This window comes from Berghia stephanieae, chromosome 4 (assembly GCF_034508935.2).
Source record: "Berghia stephanieae isolate SIO BIC M18660-M18661 chromosome 4, UCSD_Bste_1.3, whole genome shotgun sequence".
In the NCBI taxonomy this organism is placed as follows: domain Eukaryota; kingdom Metazoa; phylum Mollusca; class Gastropoda; order Nudibranchia; family Aeolidiidae; genus Berghia; species Berghia stephanieae.
Genome location: NC_088363.1, coordinates 64,987,234 through 64,999,733, shown reverse-complemented (window position 1 = coordinate 64,999,733; position 12,500 = coordinate 64,987,234). Strand labels below are relative to the sequence as shown.

Here is a 12,500-nt window from a genome sequence, read left to right as displayed (position 1 = left end):
ACAAAGAAAGCACGACAAAACGAACACCCATCTCTCTCTCTCTCTCTCTCTCTCTCTCTCTCTCTCTCTCTCTCTCTCTCTCTCTCTCTCTCTCTCTCTCTCTGTGTGTGTTTGTCTCTCTCCGCTCTTCATTTATCTATCTATCTATCTATCTATCTATCTATCTATCTATCTATCTATCTATCTATCTATCTATCTATCTATCTATCTATCTATCTATCTATCTATCTATCTATCTATCTATCTATCTATCTATCTACCTATCTATCTACCTATCTATTTATCCATTAATAGGTTTGTCATTCTGTCTGTTTATCTATCCATCCATTTCATTTTTTAGTTACACGTATTTCCATCGGGAGTTCATTAATTGTTGAAGGCTCTATTTATTATTCTGCTTTTGTACTTAAAATTAAATGTTTATCCTACAACAATCTATGTAAGTGTAAGATTAGGCAACTGTTGTCCTAATAAGTCTTAGCATGTCCTATAATTTCATGAATAAAAAAAAGAGGGACAAAGGAGGACCTTCACCTCGATCAAATGCAGCTAGACAAAGACGTAATAGCACGTGGTGTGTATCAAAATGCACAAACACACACACATGTAACACACGCATGCTGACGTCATGAAGCATCCCCCCGAGCAATATGGCCGACAGCCACAGCGCATGTGATGAGCGTTGACCAATCAGAATCATTTATTTGTAAGGTTGTCAGGGAAAAACCTAGACTTGTTTACAGTTTTTAAAGTTCATTATTGGTTGAACCATGAAATTGTGGAAACAGTCATGCTTTCTCTGAGATAGATAAAGACACGCCCTTTGCTGTGATATCTTACATCTTATTGGTGGAGAAAAAGACTCGGTATTACTAAGCCTTGGAAAGGGTGGCTCTCTGAGAGAAAGTCAACTCTCGTTTTGAATGTGTCACTGATAGTTGCATTTTTAAACTTGAAATTTATATAACTTATCGTCATTGTTTATGTTGAATTATTATGTTTTCATGTAGAAAAATGATTGTAATTTCTGAAACAACCAAAAACTGAAATTTGATAACTTTGACCATTTCCACTTTAAAACCGGTTTTCTTCGTTTTCCAAATCCCGACTTAATACCGCTTCGAGGCGGAGGGTCACATATTTAGTTACAATCTCTGTGACTAAGAATCCCTATTTTCTTCTACTTTAATAACTTATCTCAGTTCTCAAAGCATTACAAGATCTATTGGAAAAACACTAATGTTTTGACTACATTAGTAATGCTTTTACATTACGTTCTCAAGAATGATTTGCCAAAGTTTAAAAAATAATAAAAGAATTAGTCCACATATCCGTAAATCCTCTTATCTGGGTTGTAAACAACTGTAGTGTTAGTCCTTCCCACAAAGCATGAAGTTAATATGTAGTAAGACAAAGGCTGAAGAAGAGAGAGAGAGAGAGAGAGAGAGAGAGAGGGAGAGAGAGAGAGAGAGAGAGAGAGAGAGAGAGAGAGAGAGAGAGAGAGAGAGGGATCGTTGTACTTATACTATGAAAAATAAAGATTTAAATCTACCTATGGGGTTATAATCTGCAACAGCTTCATCTGATTTTGACTGCTCTGATGGAGGTGGTGTCTTTGATGCTGCTGAAAACGATTTCTTTTCATGTGAAATGACTTGTTTTACAGGGTCTTCCACATAAAATATACTTGGTTTGACATTCAAGCTTTCCCGCTGTTTATGAGATTTACAAAGGACAACCAATTCATTTTCAACCTGCAGGTGATAGATTGATAAAAAAAAAGAGGAAAGAAAAATATTCAAAAGAGTGAAGAAACATTTCTCAAACACCAACTGTAAAAGAGTCTTTTTTTCAAATGTTGATGAACTTAACTAACCTTGAAAATAAAATAAAAACAACAACAAAAACCCCAAAACATGTGTGATTTAATAACTCGTGAATGCTGCAATTTACAGATTTTATCAATACATTTTGTTACTCTCAAAAATGTTTCGGATCAATTTCAATGAAGTTATATAGACCATTATGGTAAATGGAAGAAGTAAATATGAACAAAAATTAGGAAACTACCAAAGACCAACAAAATGCACACAAATATGTTTACCTTACAAACAGCATGGCACCAAACTAGGCGTGGGGTGAGTTCAGGATGCTTTACTTGGAGTTTGGTCCAGAACCAAAATTCATTCAGCTCAATAGTCAAGATGTAAAAATCGTCATAAACCTGGTTATGAAATATCAAGATTTAAAATTAAAAAAAAAAATTTGTTGGGGACAAATAAACCCCTATCTATTACTAATACATTGATTATCAATTAAACATGATTTACACTAAGGTAGGTTGTCCCAACCCTTACACTTCACGATGGGTCTTAGAAAACATTTTCGTGTGAATTCCTAACTCTATTTTTAGCTATGAATGGAATGTTTTATAATTCTGAAGATCTTGAACTTTACAAAGTATGGACAGTTATACGGTCATACCAGTTATTATGAAGATTTGTTGAAACATCATGAAAGTGAAGCTAACAAATCGTGGAGGAATTTAGTACTTTTCCCAAGTTGAAACCAAGTAGTTGCTCAAACAATCTTTATGTTTGCATCACTATAATCAATCGACGCTGCATAACTATTTTCATCTATCACGCATATAGAATTTTTAATTTTACAACAGCAGGGATGTTAAGTTTATAATTTACATAAGTGTTTTATTACTTAAATAAAAGTAACAAAGCTTTTTAAGCAGTTTTTTTTTCATACAGATTTAGGGCATGCCAAATAATGTATACATGCTTCGCCCTTAACAGGAACTGTCAATCCAAGTATTCAAAAGGATCATATTAATTCCAAAATGTGAGCTTTTATAAAGAGCAGTATCCACTAAATGTATTTTCAAAAACATCAAGAGCTTCAAAACCAATGGTAGGACTGGACATGCAGGACTAAAAACACGGCCAGTGTGCTATCATAAATTCTTTTCAGTAGACACCAATCAGTAGTGAGGTCCTAATTTTACACCCAGGTATGGTGAGAAAGTATGAGTGTAGAGCCTTTTCCAGTGACTCAAATTTACAGTCACCCACAGTGGGACTCAAACTTTCAACCTACAGTAATACTGTTAATGTTCCAAACATCAAAACAACTCATTTACAGTCCTAGTCCTGCTGCAGCAGTTTTGTGGAATAAAATGCCACAGCAGACGAGAACGGAAATAGATTTGTACAAATATAAGAGGCTGTTAGGACGAACATGCCTATTTCTTACACACGCTCAGATCTGTTTCTATTCTCTAAGGTGGGGCACTGACGTTAAATTAAAATGCAAGACATGTCAATTTATTATGTAAATATATAGTATATATAGTATCAAATTTATATGCAAAGTACTTACATTAATAAAGCTTATGATAGTGAAAAGCCTGCAAGGGCTTACTGATTTTTAATAATTAGTCTTTTTTTAACATTTAAATATTCTTAATATATATAAAAGATGTATATAAATGTATTTTTTACTGACAATATGTAACTTATTCAATTCACTTCAACTTAGGAGCAATTTTATCATCAGATGGAAAATTCTGATTATCGTGATTCTCTGTGAACTTTGAACTGTATGTGATTGACTGTTGTGGTGATTTTATAGTAAAATGAATGAACTTATGTGATACCAGAAAAATTGTAAAGCACCTCAGAGCACAATTTGTGGATATCGGCACTATATCAAATAATAATAATAATAATAATATTAATAATAATAATAATAATAATAATAATAATAATAATAATAATAATAATAATAATAATAATAATAATAATAATAAAATAATAATAATAATAATAATAATAATAATAATAATAATAATAATAATAATAATAATAATAATAATAATAAAAATAATAAAAGATAACATTACTTTGAAAAACAAGTGGGACAAGATGGCTAAATTAGTAGGACATCAGATTGGTAGACAAACAAAGCAAGTTAGAGTCTTAATTAAATCCAGTGTGAGTGAATGGAGGGTACTATTCCAGGTACAGTGGAAAGTACATTGTGATAGACCAGTATGTTTTCTAAATCAAGCAATTCCAAATTTGCATTCGTACTGCAGAAAATGATATATATATTCCAGCAAAAACGTACCTTGTGAGGTCCTCCACAACCTCCCATTATCAATATATGGCTGTCATCGAGAGTGCACTGAAAATAGAAACCACAAATAATTCTTTTCTCAAATATTATTATGATTAATAATAATAATAATAATAATAATAATAATAATAATAATAATAATAATAATAATAATAATAATAATAATAATAATAATGAAAATAATAATAATAATAATAAGAAGAATAATAATATTAATAATAATAATAATAATAATAATAATAATAATAATAATAATAATACAGTGGTCTCCATTTATATGCACTCTGGTTTTAAGCTAGATCTGGCTTTGAGCACACTCCAGAGGCAAAACCAAACGTTTTTCTAAATAAAAAAGCACACTCCCCAAGAAGATTCCACTTATAAGCATGACCATTTTTCTAACCACATTCTTTAAATGTTGAAATAAAGAGACTGATTAAATCAGTAAAGTTGGTTAAACCTAAAAAGAAAAAAAAAAGCAACCACAAAAGAAAAAAAACTATTTTAAATGACTTTTAAATGGGCCAATGCAAGTTACAGAAATGCAGCCTGGTGCATACAGTTATAGAAAATAAGAGGAGAAACATGTTTCGGCTAATTTGATCCCAAAGTCATTGACTTAGCACAATAATCAAAATTCCCTTATAATTATAAGCAGTCCGTCTATTGATGATATGTGTTTAGGTAAAATACTCACAACATATGCCGTATATAGCATACCAACACACAAAAGTATGTGTAATCTTAAACGTTTATAGTCTGATTGATAGAATTTAGTGAGAACTAATCATTAAAATGAATGTCTAAAAACAATAACAAGCGCTGAGTGACGTTAATTGTGCTCGATCTATAAGATCGCTCTGTTTGATTCCTGAGGACATTGTTTATATACCACTGTAATTGTAATAACACAGTCCACTCTGGATAATCGCAACACCTTGGAATCAACGAAAATGTTGCGATCAACCATAGGTGAAATCATTACAGGTTGAAGAATCGAGAGTGGGTGGGGTTTAATGCTACAGTAATGTGTCACCACTCTATTAGACACAAAAGAGGACGGGGCATTGCAGTATGGGTTTGTGAGAAAATCTGTGACCATTATATAGGGGACAAGGGGGCTTGGTATCGTCTCGACGACAAGTAGACAATGACAGTTGTAAGGAGAGACAGCAATATCCTTTGTCTTGGGATTGACAACAGTTCATGTGACCGACTGATTTGGTGACAGATTATTGTCCCTCATCACGACTAATCTCTTTAACTCTTACAAATGTTGAGAACAAAAGAGTGAAAGTTAATCCAATCTGAATAAGATGTTGGCTTGCATCAAAGCTGCTTTTGCTTGTCAAAATGTATTCAGGACTGCCATATGGTTTTTGTTTCAATCTAATAACAACAACTGGGTTTACCATATATTTGTAAAATGTTGCAATAGTGGATAGGAAACTCAACTTCGGTTAATCACAACATTTTCGCTGATCCCAAGGTGTTGCGATTATCCCGAGTGGACTGTAGTAGTAATATTAGTAGTAGTAGGTAGTAGTAGTAGTAGTAGTAGTAGTAGTAGTAGTAGTAGTAGTAGTAGTAGTAGTAGTAGTAGTAGTAGTAGTAGTAGTAGTAGTACTAGTGGTAGTAGTAGTAGTAGTAGTAGTAGTAGTAGTAGTAGTAGTAGTAGTAGTAGTAGTAGTAGTAGTAGTAGTAGTAGTAGTAGTATTTGTGTAGTAGTATTTGTGTAGTAGTATTAGTAGTAGTGGTAGCAGTAGTAGTTAGTAGTAGTAATAGTTGTTGTTGTTGTTGCAGTAGTAGTTTCATTTTCTGTCCTGGAATATTTAAAGCATCAGCAGTCTTATTTGACAAATGTAATGAACATTGTTGACTACCTGATACTGGCCATATCTGGGTTCCGGACAAACCCCAGCCTTTACTTTTGGGCTGGACCACAAAGACTTTTGAAAATCGTACACCCACAGCTTGTTGCTCCTAGACAGTTTAATAAAAAGAAGATAATTTATCAAATTGAAACAAATTGTAGAGTATAAGGTAAAAAAGCCCATCTCTCATTTAAAAAACAATTGAAAACACTTGCGAATGATTTTCATCCAAATGAAACACTCCATTATGTTATCAATACCATACAAGAAAAAGCATTTAAGCCTTCACATAAGTTTTTTTCTACCTTAACCCGACATGAGAAGAGTTAAAGATACACGACTTAGGTTGATTCACAGCTATTAATTTTTAAAAGACAAAAATTTAGGCCTTCATAAGACAAATAAAGGGAGAGATCTATATAATTTGAAAGAAATTCAATCTCGCCATTTAACAACCTCTAATGGGTCACCACTGCCTTGTCATGACAGGGGTGCACATCCCAGAGGTAGCGGTCAATCAGTGAACTGTCATGAGACCATCCCAGATGACAAGCTGAATGCAGGCACCTAAGTCAACACAAATACTCCACGTTCATGTCAAAAGGGTTGCCAGCACAGTCGAGAACTTAGTGAGCATCCTGATACAACTTCAGCTGGTACATGTTAATTTGGGATCAGCAAACTGAGGTTTATATTGCCCATCAATATCGAGAGCCAGATAATGGCAAAAAATCAATTTTTATCCAAACTAACGACCATCCATAGCATTGATATTCTCCTATTACAGGACATGCATCTTTATTCAGGAGTGCATCTTCTCGATTCCAGATCCCGGGCTTTACAATGGTCCGATGACAGGGTGTTTTGGGGCAAGGTCTGGGCCCATCTCAAAAGAATCTCAAAAGAACTCAGTGCAGATGCAACCATACTTAAGACCTACTTATAGAAGTGGTACTTGAAGATGAACACTTCAAAAATCGTAGCAAACTCATTTCACTTAATCAGCCGCAGGCACACTCTGAAACTGAAAGTCCAAGTCTGGGACCAATCGGATCAATCTCGAAGGTGTTGCCCTGAAATGCAACAGTCTTCTGAGAAAGCTGCCAGGAACAACTTGGGGTGTCTATCAGGCACTTCTGACGACTTCCACCCCCCCCCCCCCCCCCCCACCCCTCGGCACTATTTCATTCCACACAACAACAAAATCCACAAAATCACCATCCATGATCTGACATAATTAACCACATAAAATACTGTACAATTATTTATATTTCACCAAAAAAAAAAAAATGCTACAAAAAGGAGTTTTCACTCTTGGTATAATGGAATGAGTCACTATCTGTTCAAGACAGAATGGGCCAGTTTTAGATGTCCAACAGTATAAGATAGTGTCAAACGACTTTTGTTCAGTAGTGTTTTAATCTAAAAAATGGCCAACCTAGGTGAAATATAAAAAGGCCTGACTCAAGTGACTTAAAAAAATAATGGCAGTTTATGCAACATTTTGAGATCTTTTCAGTACCATAGTGATCGAATAATTGAAAGATTTAGATCTCATTATCAAGCACCAAAGAAAAATCAATGACACAGAGGACTTTTTATGGGACAGCGTGGCTCAGCGGTACAGTCTTCGCTTTGTACCCAAAAGGTACCAAGTTTGATTACCCCCTGCATTGTGTGGCCTTGAGCAAGTCACCTCGCCCTGGCTCAATTTGCAGCGCTGCACTGCGGCTGACGCTTGGGTTATTCCAGTCTTCCCTTGGAATAGACCCTAGAGACAAATTTCCCCTATGGGATGAATAAAGGGAATTTTATTTATTATTATTTATTAGTTCAACCAAGATCAGAAGTAGATTAAAGAGCAATAATTCTTAAGCTCGTCTGAAGCCCCATAAAAGTGTCACCTAGACACTGCTACAGAATCTTGTGAAAGGGGAAAGACTTGGATGGTTACAAACTTTTAAAAATCATATTATGCGAAGAACAAAATAATTGAGATGGATGGAAGAGGTAGCGAGGACCAATGATGAAGATTTCATAAGTCCAGGGGAGAGGGAAGGGTCAAACATTCCCATCTTGAGGAAAATTCCACCCACTGCAGTTAAAAACGTACATAAGAGAGCATATTCAAAGACATATTTATTCAATGCACGTAAAAAACAATATCTCCATGATCAGCAAAATTGAGGCATTCCTTACCCTTGTCCAGACCTGGGTGATCCACCAAATATGACCATTAAACCTTGCACTATGGAAGTAGAATGACCTCCCAAGGCATCTGGTTCAGGCCCAATAGACAAAAGCTGAGACCAACGATTGGTAGCTGGATCATATGTGTGAAGCTCAGAAAAGTAGTTGGCAGACTGAAAATAAAGATTTGCATTAAAATATATTTCTTAATCATGGTTTCTCAGTTCACTTTTTATGGACTGTGGCTTTGTGAATGCATTGAGTAATGTGAACCATGATGTTCGTTTTATGAATATGCATAGAAAAAAAAAACATGTATTCAATGTTTAAATATGATTACATTGCATTTCTTGTGCTGATTTTGAATGGGTTATATCAAGCATGATTATTGTAAATCCAGAAATTTTAAGGGGACATGCAAGAGTAAAAATAAACACTTTCATTTCATATTACAATGATGATATAATCCAATTCACTTAATTGCTAGTGATTCAAGAATATAAAAAATGCACAGGAAATGAAAAATTAATCACTCATTGGTTTGGAAATTGAGATTGTTTGGCAGGCATCTTGGATTATTATCATATTTTTAAAAAGACAAAGGCGCAAAAAATAATAGACTAACAACATCAAGAATGAGTATGAAGATAGATTATAATAGTTTCTAAAAAATAACCCATATTTTGAGATATAGGACCTCAATTTAATTTTATTCATGTGTAATTCCAGGTAAAGATAAATGCCTTGTTTATAATTTCTCTAAATTTTAAGGCTCTGAATTAAAAATTGTACCAGTTGATGTTTATATGTCAAATATAAATGAGAAAAAAGTAGTTCAAGTTGAAGTGGGAAATTCAATCCTGCCTTCACAGAAGCTATCAGATGTGGGAATTTTCAAGTATACGATGAATACATAATTTGATATTAGATACCATTTTAGGGCTTTCCAGTGTTGTATGACATGAAAGTGCTGATTTTACAGAACGATAGTTATTAAGGGATAAGTCTTAGTATTGGCAGATATTTTGATGTGCTTGAAATTCATCCATGGTTGGATATATATGGTGAAATTAAGCAATTTAAAAGTTATTGTTTCAGGTTTCCCCTTTTTTAACAAATCACGATGAATGAAACACTAAAGACAAATGAGAGATGTGGGAAGGAAGGTTCCTTTTGTTATTTACTTCTTCAAGCTTCAAGCAGCAACATTTTCATTATTGGGTAGAGAAAGCATTTCGACACAATTTCTTTTTATACGAGGGTGAGTCAAAAAGTAATGGGACTCTGCTTATTACTTTAAAACAAATTGAATCAATACCATGCATTATACCTCAAATCAAAGTTTGGCATTAGCCGAGTAGAATGCTACTTCTCAACATAGTCTCGACCTCTCTCAATAGCAACAGTCCACCTTTTTGTAAGGTCATGTATCCCATCCCTAACTTTGAACCAATTTTTCACAACTGACTTGGCTTCTTCATCATCTTCAAAGCGATGTCCCCTAATTGTCTCCTTCAGTGGATCAAAAAGATGAAAGTCCGAAAGTATCAAGTCTGGTGAATTAATACGGAGGGTGAGACACAGTGTTGTCCATCAAATTGATGCGATTACCTCCCTTTTCCTGGCACTTGTGTGTGGAAGGGCATTTTCATGAAGAAACAGTAATCGTTCCATCTCCAAATCCGGTCTAATTTGACAAATTCTTGCTTTCAGTTGCTTCAAGGTCTTTGTGTACCATTCAGAGTTGACAGTGGCTCCCTAGGAAATTGCAGAGGATTACACCTCTAATGTCCCAAAACACTGTTGGCATAATTCTCCCAGCTAATATCTCAGCTTAAGTTTTTGATCTTTGGGGAAGATGGGTGTCGCCATTCCAATGATTGTCTCTTCGACTCAGGTTCAACCCACCTAAAACACTGCCTCTACAAAATGCCTGAGTTTTATAGACTTTACCAATGCCTTTAAAATGTTACTTGAGGTTTCTTCTTCAAAAACAAGAAATTCAATGACCGCTTTCTGTCACTGACAGACATCCATTTTGAACTTTCATAACCATGTCAATATTTGACAGGAAATTTTTTAAATTTTGGTTTAAAGAGTACATGTGTAAGTTAAATTAAGCCAAATATGACGTCATATGAAAAAGAAATAAACTCAGTAGGAGATTTGTCTCATTACTTTTTGACTCACACTCGTAAAGATTCCCATAAATAAGGTGAAATGACATTGAATAAAAAATGGTAAACAAAGTTTCAAATATATTTCATCTTTACCTGATGCAATGGATATGGTATGGGTTGACTCCATCCGCCAAACAAAACTAGCTTGCCGTCATGTACAACCATTGTGGCACATGCCTTGGGAGAAGGATATGATCCTGTAAAACATGCAAATACAAATTTATGCAAATAAAAATATCAAAAACATATTAAATTAAAATAAATAAATAAATATATTTATTTTAAATATCTTACACCCACATAAACACAAACACGCACACACACACAAAGACATACTCTTGACAATTTAATTTTGAAAAATTGAGATATTTTTTATAGACTTATAAAAGTAATCTGATAAAGGGAATATAGCATGAGCAATTATAAATAAAAAGGCTGGATAAAATTAATGAATGGGTCTCTATAAGAGAAAAAACAAACAAAAATAAGACAAGATTATCACCTGATGCAACAGGTCTCATCCATCGTCGGGTAGTCAGATCCAATCTCCACAAGTCATTGAAGGTTGTATTGGTATTGGTACATCCTCCAAATACATACATTGATCCATTTAGATAGGCACAACTGTGTGAAAATCTTTCACTAATACTGAAACATAAAATGAATGTGATGATTTCCTTAAGATAAGCATAGTCTACTAAACTCATGTGACAGGAGGGTCTTTTTTTGTTGTTGTTGGTTCTCGTGTTTAGTTGTAATTAAAAAATTATTGTGGCATTATTGTGATTTAATTTTTCTATCAGTTTTATTTTACTACCTTTTTTCAAAAGTATTTTTACCAAAAATATTAATCATCAATATATGGAGACCACTGTAATAGCAATAGTCTCAAAATATCCATCACTGGAGCCACACAATCATTCAGGATTGGAATGAGTAAAAAAAATGACAAAACATGAAAATAATTGGGCTTTGTTTATGTTCGTTTTTTTACCTCAACAACCGGAAAGAAGTCTTCGGTGAAACAGAGTTGCGTATTCCTTGAGCTTGTATCACTTCTGTCCATCCAACTTTGTTACAGCCTACTCTGTGACAGAAACTTCTTTTCGACTGTCTGATTAGAGCTGTAATAGACAGCAAAATAAAAGCTCTCTTTGCATTTTCAACTTGTTTCTGGTGATACCTCATCAATGAATTCATTTATTGCATAAAACCAATTACCCAAAATAGATTATTATTGCTCATATATATATAAAATAACTGCAGATTTAATTTAGGAACCATCTTTAAGATGATCCAATAATTAACAGATGTCAAGAAAATTCAACTTTTTTTTCAAAGTTATGAGGTCATAGGTCTCTAACTGTAATAAATTAAGGTATGATTTTTCAAAGAAAAGCAATGACAAAAATAAAATATAAAACAAAACAAAACAAAACAAGGACCTACAGTTGACAACTCGGTGCCACTGATGACATACAAGTCTTGCAGTATCATGATCATTGTAAGGGGAAAGAAAACTCAATATCCTTTCAAGAATTTCCTCTGGAAGGTCTGTAAGTTGGGGGCTGTAATCAGACATTTCCATCAGATTGGTTGTCATTTCTGTTGGATCAGAATTATGGGGCAAAACGGTCTGAGAAAGAAAGCTATCTTCCTTTTGAAGCTCTTTATCTAGGTTATCAGGCTGATTAATATCCATGGTCTTTGAATCTCCCATACCTTGTGTATGGACTGTATCAACATAAAATACGAGTAACCTTGTAGTTTTTGTATACGAAACCAAGTTGGAAGTGCATTAGCGCATGAATAAACAACTCCGTTGGTTCCTTTTATATTGTTTATACTGGACCCAATGATGTATGTTTCCTGCTCCTTTCTCAATTAAATGTCTTGATTATATATTCATTGTACAACCTGAAATTTTTAAAAATAAAAGAGATTATGATTAATAAGTATTGACGGGATTATATTTTTTAAAATAATTCTAAAATATAACTTGTGCTGATAATAATTAATAATAATAATAATAATAATAGATAATAATACCAACAACAATAATAGTAATAATAATAATAATAATAATAATAATAATAATAATAATAAT

At 33.7% G+C, this 12,500-nt stretch overlaps 1 protein-coding gene across 2 annotated transcripts in view; it reads right to left on the bottom strand.

Annotated features, from left to right (window-relative positions):
• The window catches only part of LOC144971032 (F-box only protein 42-like), a 17,136-nt gene that overhangs the window by 4,160 nt on the left and 476 nt on the right, over positions 1-12,500 (bottom strand). For both annotated transcript variants that reach the window (XM_078911347.1, XM_078911346.1), the window contains exons 2-10: positions 11,843-12,310; positions 11,388-11,517; positions 10,896-11,041; positions 10,487-10,590; positions 8,223-8,386; positions 6,033-6,132; positions 4,141-4,197; positions 2,105-2,224; positions 1,553-1,754 (exon numbers count right to left, since the gene is read on the bottom strand). In XM_078911347.1, the coding sequence (XP_078767473.1) occupies positions 1,553-1,754; positions 2,105-2,224; positions 4,141-4,197; positions 6,033-6,132; positions 8,223-8,386; positions 10,487-10,590; positions 10,896-11,041; positions 11,388-11,517; positions 11,843-12,113 (1,294 nt within the window). In that variant the 5' untranslated portion in view covers positions 12,114-12,310. The remainder of the gene's footprint in view (positions 1-1,552; positions 1,755-2,104; positions 2,225-4,140; positions 4,198-6,032; positions 6,133-8,222; positions 8,387-10,486; positions 10,591-10,895; positions 11,042-11,387; positions 11,518-11,842; positions 12,311-12,500) is intronic.